This window comes from Coregonus lavaretus, assembly GCF_964263955.1.
Source record: "Coregonus lavaretus genome assembly, chromosome: 12".
Taxonomy (NCBI): Eukaryota; Metazoa; Chordata; class Actinopteri; order Salmoniformes; family Salmonidae; genus Coregonus; species Coregonus lavaretus.
In genome coordinates this window covers 46607544-46629080 of record NC_139999.1, presented here as the reverse complement: position 1 = coordinate 46629080, position 21537 = coordinate 46607544, and the positions used below count along the sequence as shown (strand labels likewise).

Sequence of the window (21537 nt, the reverse complement as noted above, 5' to 3'; positions counted from 1 at the left end):
GGGTTGTGTCTGGTTGGGTACTGTGACAGCAGTTTGTACAATGTAGGGCTATGTGAAAGGAGAGGAATTCTTACGTCAGTGTTGACTTCGCAGTCCATCTCACAACTTCTGGATGGCCCACACTGTACAAAGGAAGTCAGAGAGTCATCATAACATAATAACGTTAGACTGGATCTGTTCAAGTCACTTCACAGCAGTCACACAGAGGACTGATCATTTTTACCCAGCCTTTCATACAGTACCTTTTGCGAGCCCTGACGACTGTCAGACACGTTGCTGGCCAAGATCTTGAACTTGTCTACCCAGGCTTCCAGGTCCAGCTTCACCCCCACCACTGGTCAGCAGGAGAGTTAAAACAAGACCATGAGACCAGACCATGAAAGATAGAGGTACAGTTTAACAGAAGACTGAGAGATAGCCCATTAAAGGAGAAGTTTACCCAAAATCCAGAAACATTGTAGTATTGTACTGAAACAGCTGCAAAAACGGGTCACGTGACTCGTGACGTTGCTGGATGCAGGCCTCGCTCTGCTCCGTTGCCAGTGAATTCATGATTTAGAAATCCGCAAAGTGTGGACAAATTCATTGTTTTATTGAAAGCGCACAGCCAAATTAGTTATTTTGTCAAAAGTACTATTGGTTTTGAGTCAGGAAATGTGTACTTTTCCACCTAAAACATGTGTGATGATTTAACCTCTTAAGGATCGGACCCTTTTTTTCAATTTTCGCCTAAAATGACATACCCAAATCTAACTGCCTGTAGATCAGGACCTGAAGCAAGGATTTGCATATTCTTGATACTATTTGAAAGGAAAAACTTTGAAGTTTGGGGAAATGTGAAATTAATGTAGGAGAATATAACACATTAGATCTGGTAAAAGATAATACAAACAAAAAAACATGTGTTTTCTATTTTTTGGTTTTGTTCCATCATCTTTGAAATGCAAGAGAAAGGCCACAATATAATATTGCAGTTTAGGCACAATTTAGTATGCCCAAATGTGCCGAATTGGTCAATTGATACATTTTCAAGTACATAACTATCGAGAACATACAAAAATGATATGGTAATACAAAATGTACGTTTACACACTCCCAGGAATGTCATACATGATGGATCATTAGCTTATACACTAACTTTCATACATCTAGATGGCCGGGCGGGGTGGGTGTGGAGCCAGAGACAGCAGGGGTTCAAACTGTAGAACCCAGTTCCTACATTTGAATATGAAAATGGATTTGATCAAACAAAAACTATGCTACATTTTATCTCTGGGACCCTTAGGATGAGAAATCAGAGCAAGATTACTGAATGTAAGTACATTATTTACCTTCAGAGGTGAATGTATCAAACCAGTTGCCGTGATACATTTTTTGTTGTTGTGCACTCTCCTCAAACAATAGCATGGTATTTTCTCAAATTGGACAGTGCAGTTAGATTAATAAGAATTTAAGCTTTCTGCCCATATAAGACATGTCTATGTCCTGGAAAGTTTGCTGTTACTTACAACAGTCATGCTAATCACATTAGCGCACGTTAGCTCAACCGTCCCATATACAGAACACCGATCCCGTAGAGGTTAATATCATTATTTTATGTAGCCAACTGCCACAGCAGCAGAGATGGGTAACAACTGTGCATGTGCGCTCTTGGGGGAATCCATGCTATGTAGAAACGTCCTGATATGCCCTAATTCACAGATGAAAAAAAAACATGTCTGTGAAGTGAAGACAGCGTTACACACAGGGTTGGGGATTACAAGTAATCTGTTACATGTAATGGATTACAAAAAAAAACGCTAACTGTAATCCGTTACATTACCAGCAAAAATATTGTAATCCGATTACAGATACTTTTGAAAAACTAGATGATTACTTCGAGGATTACTTAGAAATTCAGAAAGGATGTTTGCGAGAAAAAAATAATATTTGACTGCCCACATAAACTCTGGTGTCCTGGATGATTTCTTCCGTATTCCAAATACGAATTGGAGACGCACCGCTGTTCCAGCTGGGCCAAATGGACAGTTATCTAACGAGTAAGTAGCTACTTTACTTTATTGAAACCTCTATGAGCGGGACCGTTAGTGGGTTTATGTTTTCACATTAGCCCAAAACACTATATGGCCTATGTTTATTTATCACAATCCTATTCTGCAATGTAAAGTGACACAATGTCTATTGTCTCAACTGTCATAAATACATGGAGCACATATGCTAACCTGTAGGGCACTTTTATGTCTACATGATATGGTGCCATGGTAATAACACAATAAAAACACATTGAACGTCAAGAATCAGGCTTGCTTTGTCGCTTTCTCATCTTAAACATGCCTTTGTATTCTGGCACTGCGCCAGATCCAGTCCATGGAAATACAGTAGCAACAGCTGCATCTTTTAGTTTCCTTCAGGTTTCTGTCCCCATCATTTCAGACTGCACATCTCGTTCATATGCATCGTCGCTGAAGTGCTTGCTACACACATGCAGCGATGCAAGGTTGGCTGCAGGAGTATTTACATCATATTAAATGTAAAAAACACAATTTCAAATTTTGCTACATAAGACCGAATCGAGGCGGTGAGTCACATTTACTATTTGGAATTGCAACTAAACATCTTCAGCATCTCTCCGTATCTTCTACCGGAAAACAGTGACATTTGGTGTCAGTGACATTTGGTGTCTTCTTCCCTTGATTTCCTGTCTAAAGTGCAACCAGGGACCGAACACCAGCTTGCTCTAACTGCCATCTCTTTTCCATTTTGGTAACTAACTTTACCTGCGATATGCCTAACTTTATCCATTTTCGCACTAGCTCCTTCTCCCACCCCAAAAAATGTAATCTGTGACATCAACCTCCATATAAGGGCATATCGTGACGTTCCTTCGTAGCAGGGTCTTCCCACGAGGGCACACATGCGCAGTTGTTACTAATCTCCGCTGCTGTGGCAGTCGGCTTAATACAATAATGGCAAATGTTTTAGGTGGAAAAGTACACATCTCCTGACTTATAACCGATAGTACTTATGCCAAAAATAGCTCATTCGGCCGTACGCTCAATAAAACAAAGAATTTGTCCACACTGGCAACGGAGCAGAGCGTGGCCTGCATCCAGCAACGTCACGAGTAACATGACCCATTTTTTCAGCAGTTTCAGTACAGCACTACAGGGAGAGAGAGGTGGAGAGGGCAACATCCACTGAACTAGTTTCAATTTATGGAATCACTTGGGAGTTTCTGGATTTTGGGTAAACTTCTCCTTTAAGAAGAGGGAGAAGGACAAAGCAACCAGGATCTGAGGCCATTAGAATTGCAAAATTGCAGTAACTTCCATAAATTCCCAGGTTTTCCAGAAATCCTGGTTGGAGGAGTCCAGATATCCTGGGAATTTTGGGAAAATTACCGGAATTTTGCAACGATACGGGGCCATTGACATTAAAAGATAACACCTCCTCCAATTACTGTATTCACAACCAAAACAGCTTTACCTGCCGGTTTCAGGTTCTTGCCTCCCAGGTTGACTTCCACGGCAGTGCTGACCAGGATTCCGATGGTGCCGTTCTCCGAGGTCACCGGATCATCCATGGCTATGACAAAGGTTAACAGGGTCAAAGTTCATGCAAACAGAAAGCAGTGATTGATCTGTGTTATCGTGATAGGTTATAAACAAGATGAATGAATCACTTCACGTTATATGAGTGAAATGTCTTTAAATGCCTACAACCTGCTTGCTATCTAAAAACCTGACTTTTATCTCCAAGGTCATATACACTACATTGCCAAAAGTATGTGGACACCTGCTCGTCAAACATCTCATTCCAAAATCATGGGCATTAATATGGAGTTGGTCCCCCCTTTGATGCATTAATATGGAGTTGGTCCCCCCTTTACTGCTATAACAGCCTCCACCTTCCTGGGAAGGCTTTCCATTCAGTATGAAAATGTATGCACTCACTAACTGTAAGTCGCTCTGGATAAGAGCGTCTGCTAAATGACTAAAATGTAAAATGTAATGTTGGAACATTGCTGCAGGGACTTGCTTCCATTCAGCCACAAAAGCATTAGTGAGGTCGGAAACTGATGTTGGCTGATTAGGCCTGGCTCGCAGTCGGCGTTCCAAAGGTGTTCGATGGGGTTGAGGTCAGGGCTCTGTGCTGTCCAGTCAAGTTCTTCCATACTGATCTCGACAAACCATTTCTGTATGGACCTCAGTTTGTGCACGGGGGCATTGTCATGCTGAAATAGGAAAGGGCCTTCCCCCAAACTGTTGGCACAAAGTTGAAAGCACAGAATCATCTAGAATGCCATTGTATGCTGTAGCGTTAATATTTCCCTTCAATGGAACTAAGGGGCCAAACCATGAAAAACAGTCCCAGACCATTATTCCTCCTCCACCAAACTTTACAATTGGCACTATGCATTGGGGCAGATAGCATTCTCCTAGCATCTGCCAAACCCAGATTTGTCCGTCGGACTGCCAGATGGTGAAGCGTGATTCATCACTCCAGAGAACGCATTTCCACTGCTCCAGAGTACCGTTCTGTGAGCTTGTGTGGCCTACCACTTCGCGGCTGAGCCGTTGTTGCTCCTAGACGTTTCCACTCCACAATAACAGCACTTACAGTTGACCGGGGCAGCTCTAGCAGGGCAGAAATTTCACGAACTCACTTGTTGGAAAGGTGGCATCCTATGACGGTGCCACGTTGAAAGTCACTGAGCTCTTCAGTACGGGCCATTCTACTGCCATTGTTTGTCTATGGAGATTGCATGGGTGTGTGCTCGAATGTATAAACCTGTCAGCAACGGGTGTGGCTGAAATAGCCAAATTCACTAATTTGAAGGGGTGTCCACATACGTTTGACCATGTAGCGTATATCAGTGTGTGTTACTCACAGGCTCTGGGTGGAGCTCTGAACATATAGCCCTTGTTGTCCAGGCTGCGCCGGTAGTAGTTAGAGTTGAAGGGCTCAGGGTCCTCATCCCACGACTCAGCAGCCCTGGGAAGCCCAGGACAACTCACATTCAAGCAGTATTGCTTGAGTATTCAAGCAGTATTACTTGAGTAATGCTTGAGTATTCAAGCAGTATTGCTTGAGTAATGTGTAAGTATTCAAGCATACTCACATTCAACTACCATAATGCTCACAGACAGGAAAGGCATGCAATTATTAACAAACAAAGTATATTTTATTAGCCAGAGTGATATCTGTAACTCCTCAAACACACACTCACGAGTTGGGGAAGACCCGGGTGACACCTCCGTCTGTGGCTGCAAATAATGCCAGGAAACCATACCTGAAGCAAAAAGTAATTTAATTCACTCAGACGTTACACATATTGTTATTATTCACATGAATTGTTTTTAATATCAATGTTATAGGGCAATTATTTGTTGAGTTCACTCACGTTTGGATATCCTTGTTCTTCCACACTCTAGATGCTAGCTGCCAGATGATTCCAGAATCCAAGATCAGGTTGTGAATGAGGCCTTGATCACCTGTGAACACACACACACACAGTTAATGTAACCCGTCAGTCTTTATAAAATATTGTAGGTGAAAAATGTGCATTGCACACTTCCCAAATATAATGTTTTGTTGGCCTCAAGTGTCCTTCCATGTCATCTACAGCAGTTCAAAGCTTGTGTAGTATGGTGAAGGGCATGACACTAACCACCCTACAAACTCATTGACATAAAGAAGAGAAACTCACAGTCTTCAGATTCTGGTGTGATCTCCACCATGAGAGACAGGAAGTTCTCCAGGAACTGTGTGTTGTTGTCAGAGATGTGCAGACGCTTGCAGTATTCCCTAAAAGAAGAACGGTTAGACAGAGATGAGATTACACACACGCACAAAACTCTTGCACAAAACTCTTGCACACACACACACACACACACACACACACACACACACACACACACACACACACACACACACACACACACACACACACACACACACACACACACACACACACATCTCTGTACCTGGGAGCCAGGAACACGTGTCCCCCTGCTTCAAAGGAGCTGGGCAGCAAAGATTGCAGATCTGCAACGGAGAGAGAGAGACTGTCATCAACCGCCCATGTCATCGGGCTCAGCGTCAGCAAGCCGCTCATAACGCCCTGGACCAGAGCTAAAGGGAGACAGCGGCTCTCTGGGTGGGCAGTAGTACTCACACTGGAGCTGCAGCATCACATCACTCAGGTCTGCCTGGATGTAGTATTCACTGTAGGGTGGCAGTACCAGGCCCAGACTACAAGTGGCAGCATCCCCAAAAGAAAACAGAGGAAATGAATCAAAGTCTGAGGCACAAGAGAAGACACTACTACCATTAACCTACTAGGTATAGAGTCCGTCCACCCACACACTCAAACCTGTCATCTTCAGCAGTTCATATCCTATTACAATGGTTACCATTACTAATCCTCTACCCTTCAACCCACACCTCTATCTCCTGCCTCCTCACCTGTAGTCTGTACCATTGATGGGTGTCCAGGTGTAACTCCGAACTCCCTCATCTATGTATCGCTGCAATGAAGGGGGAAAAGTTACATATTAAAATAGGTTTGCTCCCAGTCCATGACCATGGCTGTTGGGTTCCTAGGGTTTACAGTCATTACTGTGAATGAAGTATGTGAAGTAAAGTACAGTACCAGTCAAAAGTTTAGAACACCTACTCATTCCAGGGTTTTTCATTATTTTTATTATTTTATACATTGTAGAATAATAGTGAAGACTTCAAAACTATGAAATAACACATATGGAATCATGTAGTAACCAGAAAAGTGTTAAACAAATCAAAATATATGTTATATTTGAGATTCTTCAAAGTAGCCACCCTTTGCCTTGATGACAGCTTTGCACACTCTTGGCATTCTCTCAACCAGCTTCATGAGGTAGTCACTTGGAATGCATTTCAATTAAGAGGTGTGCCTTGTTAAAAGTTAATTTGTGGAATTTGTTTCCTTCTTAATGCGTTTGAGCCAATCAGTTGTGTTGTGACAAGGTAGGAGTGGTATACAGAGGATAGCCCTATTTGGTAAAAGGCCAAGTCCATATTATGGCAAGAACAGCTCAAACAGGTAAAGAGAAACGACAGTCCATCATTACTTTAAGACATGAAGGTCAGTCAATCCGGAACATTTCAAGAACTTTGAAAGTTTCTTCAAGTGCAGTCGCAAAAACCATCAAGCGCTATGATGAAACTGGCTCTCATGAGGACCACCACAGGAAAGGAAGATCCAGAGTTACCTCTGCTGCAGAGGATAAGTTCATTAGAGTTACCAGCCTCAGAAATCGACAATTAACTGCACCTCATTGCAGCCCAAATAAATGCTTCACAGAGTTCAAGTCACAGACACATCTCAACATCAACTGTTCAGAGGAGACTGCGTGAATCAGTCCTTCATGGTCTAATTGCTGTAAAGAAACCACTACTAAAGGACACCAATAAGAAGAAGGGACTTGCTTGGGCCAAGAAACACGAGCAATGGACATTAGACCGGTGGAAATCTGTCCTTTGGTCTGATGAGTCCAAATTTGAGATCTTTGGTTCCAAACGCCGTGTCTCTGTGAGACGCAGAGTAGGTGAACGGATGATCTCCGCATGTGTGGTTCCCACCGTGAAGCATGGTGGAGGTGTGGGGGTGCTTTGCTGGTGACACTGTCAGTGTTTATTTAGAATTCAAGGCACACTTAACCAGCATGGCTACCACAGCATTCTGCAGCGATACGCCATCCCATCTGGTTTGTGCTTAGTGGGACTGTCATTTGTTTTTCAACAGGACAATGACCCAAAACACACCTCCAGGCTGTGTAAGGCATATTTGACCAAGGAGTGATGGAGTGCTGCATCAGATGACCTGGCCTCCACAATCACCCGACCTCAACCCAATTGAGATGGTTTGGGATGAGTTGGACCGCAGAGTGAAGGAAAAGCAGCCAACAAGTGCTCAGCATGTGTGGGAACTCCTTCAAGACTGTTGGAAAAGCATTGCAGGTGAAGCTGGTTGAGAGAATGCCGAGAGTGTGCAAAGCTGTCATCAAGGCAAAGGGTGGCTACTTTGAAGAATCTAAAATGTAACATATATTTTGATTTGTTTAACACATTTTTGATTACTACATGATTCCATATGTGTTATTTCATAGTTTTGATGTCTTCACTATTATTCTACGATGTAGAAAATAGTAAAAATAAAGAAAAACCCTTGAATGAGTAGGTGTGTCCAAACTTTTGACTGGTACTGTATACCTGATATAGTGTCTAGGTGTAAAGTAAGGAACAATACACACGCACATACACACACACACGCACGCACACTTGCCTCATCAATTGATTTAACAAGCGTCTTAATCTGCATATCACCCGGTCTGCCATCAATCATCTGTTTGCGGATCTGGAATGTAGAGATAGTATGTTACCTATGCGGTTGCATCTCCATGGTCTAGCAGCACAACATTTTAGGTAATGTTCCAAATGGCACCCTATTCCCTATATGGTGCAACACAATAGGGCTCTGGTCAAAAGTAGTGCAATATATAGGGAATAGGGTGCCATTTGGTATACACACTTTGATTGTACTACATTCATGTACTTATCGAATTATTGGTGTATTTAGTGCACAGTATGTCAATATTCCCCCCTTTAACCATATAATTGAGTGGATAAGTACAAGTATTGTAACTGGATGAGTAACTCTTACTACTTCTGTATATAGAATAGGTTAGCTAAATCCTAACATTCTAACTTAGATATGCATTACACATTCACACACAGATTTCCCATTGGCATAAATGCATGATTTATATGAAAGCTATGCACTGAGTATACCAAACATTAGGAACACCTTCCTAATATTGAGTTGCACCCCCCCAACCCTTTTGCCTTCAGAACACCCTCAATTCGTCGGGCATGGACTCTACAATGTGTCGAAAGCGTTCGAAAGAGATGCTGGTCTATGTTGACGCCAATGCTTCCCACAGTTGTGTCAAGTTGGTGGATGTCCTTTGGGTGGTGGACCATTCTTGATACACACGGGAAACTGTTGAGCGTGAAAAACCCAGCAGCGTCTCAAGGCTTAAAAATCCTTCTTTAACCTGTCTCCTCCCCTTCATCTACACTGATTGAAGTGGATTTAACAAGTGACACCAATAAGGGATCATAGCTTTCACCTGGGCCCAGATTCACAAAACCTTCTTAAGAAGATATTTCTTCTTAACTGCCATTTTTCCCTTAACTATAGACTTATGAAGAAAGTTAAGCAAAGTTGCTATTCCTCAAAAAGGTTATTGGAAATGTTCTTGCACTATTTCTTGTTTCTCCTTAAGCAAAAAGTTTGATTCTAGAATATACATTTTTTGTATTTGTTCTTAATTCCAAGATAGCTGAACCCTTGTCTTAAACTCAGGGCAGTGAGAGAATAAGCTCATGAAAGCAATTGAACATGTTTATTCACTCACAAACTTCATCTGAAAGTTTCAGTATTGATTATTTTAAACCCAAGAACATTTTAGAACAGTAATCTCAGTAGGAAATATGCTAACATGATTGCCATTGCTAGCTAGATAGCTAACTAAATCGGTTGCCTAGCAACAAACATCTTAAGAAGATTGGTAAGAAGATATTTGAGAAGTTCTTAAGAAAATCATTTAATCTTAAGATATTGTTGAGGAATCGCACTTACGAACTATCTTATGAACTTTTTAATTTTTTTTCTTAAGAAGCTTCTTATGTTTTTGCTTAAGAAGTGTTTTGTGAATCTGGGCCCAGGTGTTCTTAATGTTTTTTATAAACTGGGTTGTTCGAGCCCTGAATGCTGATTGGCTGACTGCCGTGGTATATCAAGTATACCACGGGTATGACAAAACATTTATTTTTACTGTTCTAATTACGTTGGTAACCAGTTTATAATAGCAATAAGGCACCTCAGGGGTTTGTGGTATATGGCCAATATACCACTGCTAAGGGCTGTATCCAGGCACTCCGCATTGCCTCGTCCCTAAGAGCAGCCCTTAGCCGTGGTATATTTTCCATATACCACACCCCCTCGTGCCTTATTGCTTAAGTATACTCAGTGTATATAGTATATGGCACAGTGCATGCTATTATACTCACTTCCTGTTTGGAGCTATCCTCCACCTCAGCATCCAGGAAGTCAAGTGTTACAGGCTCTGGTAGGTCGAGCAGCTGTTGCGGAAAAGCACCAGTCACATTAGGGATATCACAGCATCCCCATGTTTTACAGTAACACATTCAGTTGAATAAATCTCAGTTGTATTATATTTTCAGTTGAATACATGCACTGACAATCTTATCTTAGCTAATTGGAATGACATGCAATAAGCAGTACACACTAGGTTCTATATCTAACCTACATCCAACAACATTCACTTTGTATCAAATAAAAATTTACAATCTACAATCTATTTACAATACTCCCTATAAACTGCACAGTGATCTTTCAGTGGGGGAATTTGGTATACATCACTTTTGGGTGAAGGTTTGGATGCAGGAGAAGGTATCCATTTGGGTCGATGGCGTATATGTACCCATTGGCTCCAAGCTGCAAAGTTACGGAGCATAGAATAAATTATTACTTGTGTGCATGCAAGTGTGTGTGAAGTAAGATATGATGCGGTATACTGACGTTGTATCGTGGTGTCAGCTTTTTGATTTCGTCCAGATGCACGTCCACCCCCATGACACCTAATATGAGCTGATTCTGTGGAGAAAACAACCAGTAAACAAAACCTCAAGAAATTGTGATTTATTAAAGAAAGATTGCCATTGGTCAACGTGAACTGTTTTAAATGACTGCACCTGTGAGTTTCCATCCACGGTGAGATTAAAAACAGGCATGGTTCCAGTAAAAACCAGTCCCAGACCCTATAAAGAAACAAGACAAACAAAAGAACAAAACGTTAAGTGTTTTCCCTAATAGTCCTCTCCCACACTACCAACAGAACACATCATAATCCAGGCCTAGGCTTAATTTGTGTCTGGGAAACTGCCCCAATGTGTCTACATTGTGCAATGGCACCTCACTATATGATTACAGGAGATTGTAATGCTTATGGAACTTAGAAATCAGATGTGGATATATTATTATCATCCACCTACAGAGCACTCAATGGTATGTCTCTGTCAGTGGACCGTGTGTATATACTGTAAGGTCAACTGCTCCTTAGAACCAACTTCTCTGGTTTTAAACAGCCTATGTGGCATCGATATGAGTCAGAAACATTCATTATAGTGGCAAAATTGACTACAAAGTGTAAATAGGATAATTTTGGTTATAAAGTCAGTCTCGACCAAAATGGAGTTTGATAAGTGACTGTGTCATGACTTGAGGGTTTGGTTTGGATTACAATTATGTCAACAATTCATGCCCCCTTTTGCCTATTAACACATATTTTTGGGGTAAAGACTGGGCGAGTTCGCTTTGCATGGCCCGGTGCCCTGGGTGGACGGAGACCTCTCCTTAGGAGGACCAATGGAATGGTCGAAAATGAGCAAACCCCGCCCACCCGGGGCACTCAAAACCAGTGGTGTAAAGTACTTAAGTAAGTTTTTAAGCCGTTTTTGTACTTTACTTTACTATTTCTATTTTTGACAACTTTTACTTTTACTGCACTACATTCCAAAATAAACGAATGTACTTTTTACTCCATATATTTTCCCTGACACCCAAAAGTACTTATTACATTTCGAATGCTTAGCAGGACAGGAAAATGGTCCAATTCACGCACTTATCAAGAGAACATCCCTGGTCATCCCTACTGCCTCTGATCTGACGGACTCACTAAACAAAAATGCTTCATTTGTAAATGATGTCTGAGTGTTGGAGTGTGCCCCTGGCTATCCATATATGAAAAGAACAAGAAAATGGTGCAGTCTGGTTTGCTTAATATAAAGAATGTGAAATGATTTCTACTTTTACTTTTGATACTTAAGTATATTTTAGCAATTACATTTACTTTTGATACTTAAGTATATTTTAAACCAATTACTTTTATACTTTTACTCAAGTAGTATTTTGCTGGGTCACATTCACTTCTACTTGAGTCATTTTCTATCAAGGTATTTTTACTTTTACTCATGTATGACAATTGGGTACTTTTTCCACCACTGCGCAAAACGAACTGGCCAACTGGAACCTCTTTCCCAGACAAGACGTGTGGTTAGTATTTTCCCTTGCTTGGGAAATAGCCACTCTAGAGAAAATGGGCTTCCAGAAAGTTAATCAACAATCTTGGGCAGATGGCCAGGATATGGATTACATCTGACTAGTTTCTACTTGGGCTGTCAACCGTCAAAGAGCTACATGTCATTATTTGATAGGCTATGCCACTATGATACTAGGCTATGATACTGTGATGTAACTAGCTAAATACATAGCCTCTCACTAATGTGTAATGTGAGAGGAAGATTTGCATAGCTAATGTTGCACCTGAAGAAAGGTTTTATCCCTACCAGCTAACATTAGCTAGCTAGCTCATAATTAAGCAAACCTGACAACATGTTTGATGCATGTTGCCAGCTTGCATTCAATAATGTTTCAACTCGAACTGGCTAGCTACTTTCCTTGTTTGTTGTGATTGACTGGCAAAGACAAACCCATGAAACACCCACCTCAAACCACACCCCCAAGACAACTCTCATTTGTTAATGAGATTGATGAAAAATGTGGCCAAAGCATGAAGTGCAGTCACCCTTTAAGTCCAATGTAGATGAATTAGCCTGAGTGCCAGTCTGTTGGTGCTATCATGCCAACTCCTTGTCACTCATTGTCATACCAAACAGTGACTGACTGAAATGAAGTTGGCATGACAGTACAAACAGACTGGCCTTCAGGCTATAGATTAGATATACAGCACCAGTCAAAAGTTTGGACACCTACTCATTCAATGGTTTTTCTTTCTTTCTTTTTTACTATTTTCGACATTGTAGAATAATAGTGAAGACATCACAACTATGAAATAACACATATGGAATCATGTAGTAACCAAAAAAGTGTTAAACAAATCAAAATATATTTTATATTTGAGATTCTTCAAATAGCCACCCTTTTCTTTGATGACAGCTTTGCACACTCTTGGCATTCTTTCAACCAGCTTCATGAGGTAGTCACCTGGAATGCATTTCAATGAACAGGTGTACCTTCTTAAAAGTTAATTTGTGGAATTTCTTTCCTTCTTAATGCATTTGATCCAATCAGTTGTGTTGTGACAAGGTAGGGTGGTATACAGAAGATAGCCCTATTTGGTAAAAGATCAAGTCCATATTATGGCAAGAACAGCTCAAATAAGCAAAGAGAAACAACAGTCCATCATTACTTTAAGACATGAAGGTCAGTCAATACGGAACATTTGAAGAACTTTGAAAGTTTCTTCAAGCGCAGTCGCAAAAACCATCAAGCGCTATGATGAAACTGGCTCTAATGAGGACCACCACAGGAATGGAAGACCCAGAGTTACCTCTGCTGCAGAGAATAAGTTCATTAGAGTTACCAGCCTCAGAAATTGCAGCCCAAATAAATAATTCACAGAGTTTAAGTAACAGACACATCTTAACATAAACTATTCAAAGGGGACTGTGTGAATCAGGCCATCACAGTCGAATTGCTGCAAAGAAACCACTCCTAAAGGACACCAATAATAAGAAGAGACCTGCTTGGGCCAAGAAACATGAGCAATGGACATTAGACCGGTGGAAATTTGTCCTTTGGTCTGGAGTCCAAATTGGAGATTTTAGGTTCCAACCGCCGTGTCTTTGTTAGACGCGGTGTGGGTGAACGGATGATTTCCGTGTGTGTATTTCTCACCGTAAAGCATGGAGGAGGAGGTGTTATGGTGTGGGGGTGCTTTGCTGGTGACACTGTCTGTGATTTATTTAGAATTCAAGGCACACTTAACCAGCATGGCTACCACAGCATTCTACAGCGATACGCCATCCCATCTGGTTTGGGCTTAGTGGGACTATCATTTGTTTTTCAACAGGACAATGACCCAACACACCTCCAGGCTGTGTAAGGGATATTTGACCAAGAGAGAGAGTGATGGAGTGCTGCATCAGATGACCTGGCCTCCATAATCCCCTGACCTCAACCCAATTGAGATAGTTTGGGATGAGTCGGACCGCAGAGTGAAGGAAAAGTAGCCAACAAGTGCTCAGCATATGTGGGAACTCCTTCAAGACTGTTGGAAAAGCATTCCAGGTGAAGCTGGTTGAGACAATGCCAAGAGTGGGCAAAGATGTCATAAAGGCAAAGGGTGGCTATTTTAAGAATCTCAAATATAAAATATATTTTGTTTTGTTTAACACTATTTTGTTTACTACATGTTTCCATATGTGTTATTTCATAGTTTTGATGTCTTCACTATTATTCTACAATGTAAAAAATAGTAAAAATAAAGAAAAACCCTTGAATGTGTAGGTGTGTCCAAACTTTTGACTGGTAGTGTAGCTGAATGTTCTGAGCCAGGTGACCTCACCAAGGCATCCTGATAGACGTTGGTCCACTGAACCTGCTTGGCACGGCTGCCTGCCAGGACCATGGGGCGGCCCAGCACATCCAGGTACTCCTGGTAACAACACACAGGAATAGCAAACAGTCCCAAATGGCACTGTATTCCCTTTATAGTGCAATACTTTTGACCAGGGCACATAGGGCTCTGGTTAAAAGTAGTGCACTATGTAGAGAATAGGGTGCCATTTGGGACGCACACACTGATGTTACACAGGAAACGGAAAGGTATTTCAAATGACTACGTGCTATTGCTGATGGAAAGATGCTCAGTAAAATTTGTCCAACTTTATATATTTTCCTGTCAGGCTGTAAGTGGAAACACTTCACAGTAATAACCTCAGGGTAATAATATATACGCTACATTAGAGTCAGTTTCCAATAAACAACAACAATTCTAGGAAGTAGGAAGCAGTGCCAGGAGGAGAACTGGCTGACCCAGGATCAGCTGTGTAAGAGGCACTAGACAAACCCACCTGGGTGTTAATCCGTATGGCACAGATGGAGCGGATCTCAAAATAGAAACCTAGAGGGAGAGGAGAGAAGAGAGAGAGAGAGAGAGAGAGAGAGAGAGAGAGAGAGAGAGAGAGAGAGAGAGAGAGAGAGAGAGAGAGAGAGAGAGAGAGAGAGAGAGAGAGAGAGAGAGAGAGAGAGAGAGAGAGAGAGAGAGAGAGAGAGAGAGAGAGAGAGAGAGAGAGAGAGCGCGAGAGAGAGAGAGGGGGGGGGTAACAAGAGAGATAGGTGAGAAACAGAGTTCACAATTATGGCACAGATGAGGGAGAGTGAAGATGGAGGTTGTGTATCAAGCGCTTATAACCTAGGCTAGGGGTTATAAACTGAAAGACTACAGTAACTTCTCTTAAGCAGACAAGTGTCATGTTTATTAGGGCACAAGGAAATGAAAACTGCCATTTTGTTACAACCCCCTACTGCATCTATTTTTGGACAAGTTAAGAGGGATCTTCACTGATGCGTGTTAGACAAAATAGCCCCTGCACTGATCCCACTCACCTTTATTGGCACACGCAATCCACTGCAAGGGTGTGACATCATAGTTGTGCTGCCCCACAGAGAATGTAAAGACCCGCACCTTAGGAGAAAGAGAATTCAAATAACCCATTCATCTTTATTCAGGGTCATTAACACGGAGATACACAGCCAAGTGTGATATCCATTGTGGTATCCTTTGACCAGAAATTCCAGTTGGAAGATTCCTGTAATCAGGAGGAAATAAGTAGGAGGAATTTTTTCAACCCTAGTGGCGCATTTATGGATTCCAAGAATGAAGTCATCAATGAATAAGGAAGAATGAAGTTACCAATGAAATAGTGATTGAAATGTCAGCTTATGTGTTTTGTGTGTGTGTTTAGTTTCTGAGAAACGGACCGTCTTGTTGGGCCAGTTGTACTGCTCAAAGATGTCCTGAGCTCGATCCTCTCCTCCATCCGTGAACAGCATGATTATTTTATTGCAGTGAGCTCGCGGGACATTCGTCTTCTAAAAACACAAAGAGAAAGAGAAACAGAAAGACAGTGTGTGCTAACATTCATACAAAACACAGCAAGTGAATGATTAATACAGAAAGTTAGTATGTGATGAATAAAGCAGGCAAGAGGGGACACTGTCTATGTCCCAAATGGCACCCTATTTCCAATAGGGCTCTGGTCAAAAGTAGTGCACTGTATAGGGAATAAGATGAGCTGTTCCCCTGATATGGCTTTCACTATGCTGCCCTACAAGGCAAAGGGCAGTAACTATGCAAACAGTGAAACTGAGAAAAATGCTTTCAAGTTTTTTTGCTTTCCAGCCAAATACAGTATGTTGTAGGAAGATAAGTGATAATGCACTGATGTATTATCTTATTATGAAGTAATGTTTTATGCATATCAATCATGCCCACTGATTTGACTTATGACCCCTAAAATGCAGATGCTGCACTCTGCCTTTGTATGACCTTAAACAACTATACTGAACAAAAATATGAACGCAACATGCAACAATGTCAACGATTTTACCGAGTTACAGTTCATATAAGGAAATCAGTCAATTGAAATAAATGTATTAGGCCCTAATCTATGGAATTCACATGACTGCGAAGAGGCACAGCCATGGGTGGGCCTGGGAGGGCACCCACTTGGGAGCCAGGCCCACCCACCGGGGAGCCAGGCTGAGCCAATCATAATGAGTTTTTCCCCACAAAAGGGCTTTATTACAGACAGAAATACTCCACAGTTTCATCAGTTGTCTGGGTGGCTGGTCTCAGACGATCCCGCAGGTGAAGAAGCCGGATGTGGAAGTCCTGGGCTGGCGTGGTCTGCGGTAGTGAGGCCGGTTGGACATACTGACAAATTATCTAAAACGATGTTGGAGGCGGCTTATGGTAGAGAAATGAACATTAAATTCTATGGCAACAGCCTTGGTGGACATTCCTGCAGTCAGCATTCCAATTGCATGCTCCCTCAAAACTTGAGATGTCTGTGGCATTGGGTTTTGTGACAAAACTGCACATTTTAGAGTGGCCTTTTATTGTCCCCAGAACAAGGTGCACTTGTGTAATGATCATGCTGTTTAATCAGCTTCTTGATATGCCACACCTGTCAGGTGGATGGATTATTTTGGCAAAGGAGAAATGCTCATTAACAGGGATGTAAACAAATTTGTGCAACAAATTTGGGAGAAATAAGCTTTTTGTGCATATGGAACATTTCTGGGATCTTTTATTTCAGCTCATGAAACATGGGACCAACACTTTACATGTTGCGGTTATATTTATGTTCAGTATATATGAGTAATGCAAAGGCAAAGCGCAGTATCTACAATCTAAATGCGTTTATCCAACTTGTTGTTTTTCTGTTTGATGGAAACAGTTTGAGAGTTCTAACTACACTCCAACTTTATTTAATGGTGTTATGTACACTACCGTTCAAAAGTTTGGGGTCACTTAGACATTTCCTTGTTCTCCATGAAAACATACATGAAATGAGTTTGAATAGGAAATATAGCAAAATGCATAGGAAATGTAGTCATTGATGAGGTTAGAAATAATAATTTTTAATATAAATAATAATTGTGTCCTTCAAACTTTGCTTTCGTCAAATAATCCTCCATTTGCAGCAATTACAGCCTTGCAGACCTTTGGCATTCTAGTTGTCAATTTGTTGAGGTAATCTGAAGAGATTTCACCCCATGCTTCCTGAAGCACCTCCCACAAGTTGGATTGGCTTGATGGGCACTTCTTACGTACCACATGGTCAAGCTGCTCCCACAACAGCTCAATAGGGTTGAGATCCGGTGACTGTGCTAGCCACTCCATTATAGACAGAATACCAGCTGACTGCTTCTTCCCTAAATAGTTATTGCATAGTTTGGAGCTGTGCTTTGGGTCATTGTCCTGTTGTAGGAGGAAATTGGCTCCAATCAAGCGCCGTCCACAGGGTATGGCATGGCGTTGCAAAATGGAGTGTTGCCTTCCTTCTTCAAGATCCCTTTTACCCTATACAAATCTCCCACTTTACCACCACCAAAGCACCCCCAGACCATCACATTGCCTCCACCATGCTTTACAGATGGCATCAAGCACTCCTCCAGCATCTTTTCATTTGGTCTGAGTCTCACAAATGTTCTTCTTTGTGATCCGAACACCTCAAACTTCGATTCGTCTGTCCATAACACTTTCCCAATCTTCCTTTTTCCAGTGTCTGTGTTCTTTTGCCCTTCTTAATCTTTTGTTTTTATTGGCCAGTCTGAGATATGGCTTTTTCATTGCAACTCTGCCTAGAAGGTCAACATTCCAGAGTCGCCTCTTCACTGTTGACGTTGAGACTGGTATTATGCGGGTACTATTTAATGAAGCTGCCAGTTGAGGACCTGTGAAAAGGGTTTTCTAATGTTCAATTAGCCTTTTAAAATGATAAACTTGGATTAGCAAACACAGGACTGATGGTTGCTGATAATGGGCCTCTGTACGCCTATAATATAATAATAATATGATATGCCATTTAGCAGACGCTTTTATCCAAAGCGACTTACAGTCATGCATGCATACATTTTTGTGTATGGGTGGTCCCGGGGATCGAACCCACTACCTTGGCGTTAGAAGCGCCGTGCTCTACCAGCTGAGCTACAGAGGACCATTAAAAATCAGCCGTTTCCAGCTACAATAGCCATTTACAACATTAACAATGTCTACACTGTATTCCTGATCAATTTGATGTTATTTTAATGGACAAAAAAAGTTACCCCAAACTTTTGAACGGTGGTGTAGTTATTTTTTTATGTTTTGAATGTTTTATTGTAGTAACCTTCAAGCATTTTTTCGCCATAAGGTAAGAACTATTTCATCATGGAAATGTTTATACTTAAGAAATATATTACTTTGTATAACTATAATTTGAACACTGTCATTTGCTTTATGTTAGCTTGGTTTTACATATTTTGTTTGCTATCTCTCTTACCATTGTAGGCTAGGCCCTAATTTATGTGCTCTCTATCACCTATGGGTCCGCATGGCAAACACAAGGAAAGGACAAAGTACAATGCCCAAGGACTAGTCAGACATTCCCCCTCTGAGGGGACAAAATGTTATACTCTCTGTTACAGAATACAGAGGACTGACTATTGAATGTGTGATAGAATAATACTATAGTATCTATGTTTGGTATCTATCTGAAACTTGTTCACTGAGGATAACTCTGATGCTATCTATATGGATGTATGGTCTCTGTAGTAACTTGTATCTATACATGGTGAACTCTAAATTATTCTATGCAAAGGGAAATTATGGTTGTCTCTGGAATTCTGTCATATTTACATTGGTCTCATCCCCCACACAAGCCTTTAGATGCTGTCACACCCTGTGCAGATTGGGCCTGGTGGTCAGGTTACGGTAAAGTTGGTATCGTTTGATTGGTCAATGGTGGTTGGTTTTGGATTGAAAGAGTTACACCTGCAGATGTTATAAATGGAATTAAATGCCTTTGTTCTCTCTTATCCTGTTTCCAGTCCATGGAGGAAGGTTGTATGGTCAATTCTCATTTCCTAGGCTTCTAGGCCTCTGGCCTAGTAAGCATCTCTTTGTTCATGCTTTGTCTCATAAGTTACCCTTAGGATCTATATGCCTAGAATTATGTTTAGTTAATGTCAGTATTGCTCTTTGTTGTTCTCTTGCTCAGTGTTAAGTAAACCTTTACATTGTTGATTCCTGCGTCTGCGTCCTGCCTCTTCGTATCCCCAGTACTCGTCACAGAGTGTACAAAACATTACGACAAAGTCTGATTTCGGTCTTAACTCAACTTTGTCCCAATGTATAGTTACTGCTGTTTGCAATCGTACGGCATTATACTCTCTTATCTTTCTTATCTCCAGGTGCGTTAACAAGCGTACGTGATTTAGAGGAAGGCAAGGTTGATACTGTAACTGTAAAGTATATTTAAGCAATAAAGCCCGAGTGGAAGTGATATCTGGGCCATATACCACAAACCCCTGAGGTGCCTTATTACTATTATAAACTGGTTACCAATATAAATAAAACATTAAACAAGTATTTTTGCGTCATACCCGTGGTATATCGTCTGATATACACACGGCTGAAATGCTGTTTCAGCCAATCAGCATCCAGGACCCGGTTTATAATACTGTATTAGTCTGGCATAACAACAACAAGGGAGGTGGCTAAAGCAGAAGGGGATCTGGCAACCAAGCCATTGATACCACCAAGCCACAACCACAAGTACACCCAATTCCATACCCAACATGGTCTACTCCTTGAGAGCCATTCTTAAATGTTTTGCTGGTTGGCCTGTTATCTCTAATGAAATGTCATTAATGTGCTTGCTCAAAGCACAAAATAGCAAGCACACACATTTTCTTTGGGAAATGTCCTTGTCTAGTTCATAGTAGGAGCCCTAAAGAATTGGGCATCACTTGTACAGAATGCGGTCGTTCAGAGTGTTGAGCTTTAAGTCATTTACGTTTAGTAGCTGATTGAAGGCAAAGTGGAAACCAGACTTGTAGTCTGTGGTGCCTTTAGCTTGCATGATCTGCACAGCCTCTTTGAAGATCTTCTTGTTGCGAACGTTGGCCTGGACCAGGTGTTTGAAGCAAGGGACCACTGCCTCTGCCTTTTCATTAAACTGAAACAGGACAGGAGAGAGAAGGACAGAGCAGAAGTGGGATTGAGGAACAACTATGAGAGAGCAGGCTAGATAGACCGCAAGAGATAAAGACAGTGAGTGAAAGAGGAAATGGGTTATTAACAAATGTATAACCGTTCATATGAGTAATTATTGTGTTGTTTAAGGTTGTGAAACATGTTTTATGTTGATGTCTATGTATCGAAAAATAGTATGAAATAGAACTCTACAAAAAAAACAAATGCATAACCAATGAAATGTCAATCCCAGGTGTAACTACAGTAACTACCACACTATCAGACACACTCACCCTGGCCACGTTGACATAGTCGTCATCAGACAGAGTGTCCAGCATCTCCATCACTGATGCCTTGATCAGCTTCAAAGTGAGGCCGCTCACACTGCCACTCCTGAGGGGGGACAGGGGAAAGGTATCATGACACACACGCATACGCAAAAACACACACATGCACTCGTGCACGCATGCACACTAATTGCATGATGCAATACACTCCCCATGTAGATGCTTATCATGTGACATTGGTTGTCACTGTCATGCTCTTGACCCTGTGATAATGTGGCTGGCCAGTTGGCCGCAAGCACTCGCTCTCTCTATCTCTCACACACACACACACACACACACACACACACACACACACACACACACACACACACACAAACTGCACTCTCTTATAGTGTAACCAGTCATTTTGGAACTAAGTTATTGGAACTTAAATTAGAGAACTCACACATCAACAAGTATGATCATGTCTTTGGGAGATGAGGCCCCTTGGATGTACCTTATGAAAAAGAAAGAGAAGATCCCCAAATGCTCATCATAAGAATCCTCAAAATGAACTCTTCAACCATCATCAAAAT

At 41.5% G+C, this 21537-nt stretch overlaps 1 protein-coding gene across 1 annotated transcript in view; it reads right to left on the bottom strand.

Annotated features, from left to right (window-relative positions):
- cacna2d2b (calcium channel, voltage-dependent, alpha 2/delta subunit 2b) overlaps window positions 1-21537 on the bottom strand; it is a gene marked incomplete at its 5' end in the record, with an annotated part of 104793 nt that overhangs the window by 8659 nt on the left and 74597 nt on the right. Inside the window, 22 exons of the mRNA XM_084173246.1 lie at window positions 75-122; window positions 243-334; window positions 3487-3585; window positions 4892-4995; window positions 5231-5293; window positions 5405-5495; window positions 5711-5808; window positions 5988-6048; window positions 6179-6255; window positions 6469-6530; window positions 8327-8398; window positions 10117-10188; window positions 10490-10564; window positions 10649-10723; window positions 10822-10887; window positions 14496-14585; window positions 15004-15053; window positions 15539-15617; window positions 15914-16024; window positions 20497-20658; window positions 20969-21068; window positions 21408-21458. Of these exons, the coding sequence (XP_084029372.1) occupies window positions 75-122; window positions 243-334; window positions 3487-3585; window positions 4892-4995; window positions 5231-5293; window positions 5405-5495; window positions 5711-5808; window positions 5988-6048; window positions 6179-6255; window positions 6469-6530; window positions 8327-8398; window positions 10117-10188; window positions 10490-10564; window positions 10649-10723; window positions 10822-10887; window positions 14496-14585; window positions 15004-15053; window positions 15539-15617; window positions 15914-16024; window positions 20497-20658; window positions 20969-21068; window positions 21408-21458 (1798 nt within the window). The remainder of the gene's footprint in view (window positions 1-74; window positions 123-242; window positions 335-3486; window positions 3586-4891; window positions 4996-5230; window positions 5294-5404; window positions 5496-5710; window positions 5809-5987; window positions 6049-6178; window positions 6256-6468; window positions 6531-8326; window positions 8399-10116; window positions 10189-10489; window positions 10565-10648; window positions 10724-10821; window positions 10888-14495; window positions 14586-15003; window positions 15054-15538; window positions 15618-15913; window positions 16025-20496; window positions 20659-20968; window positions 21069-21407; window positions 21459-21537) is intronic.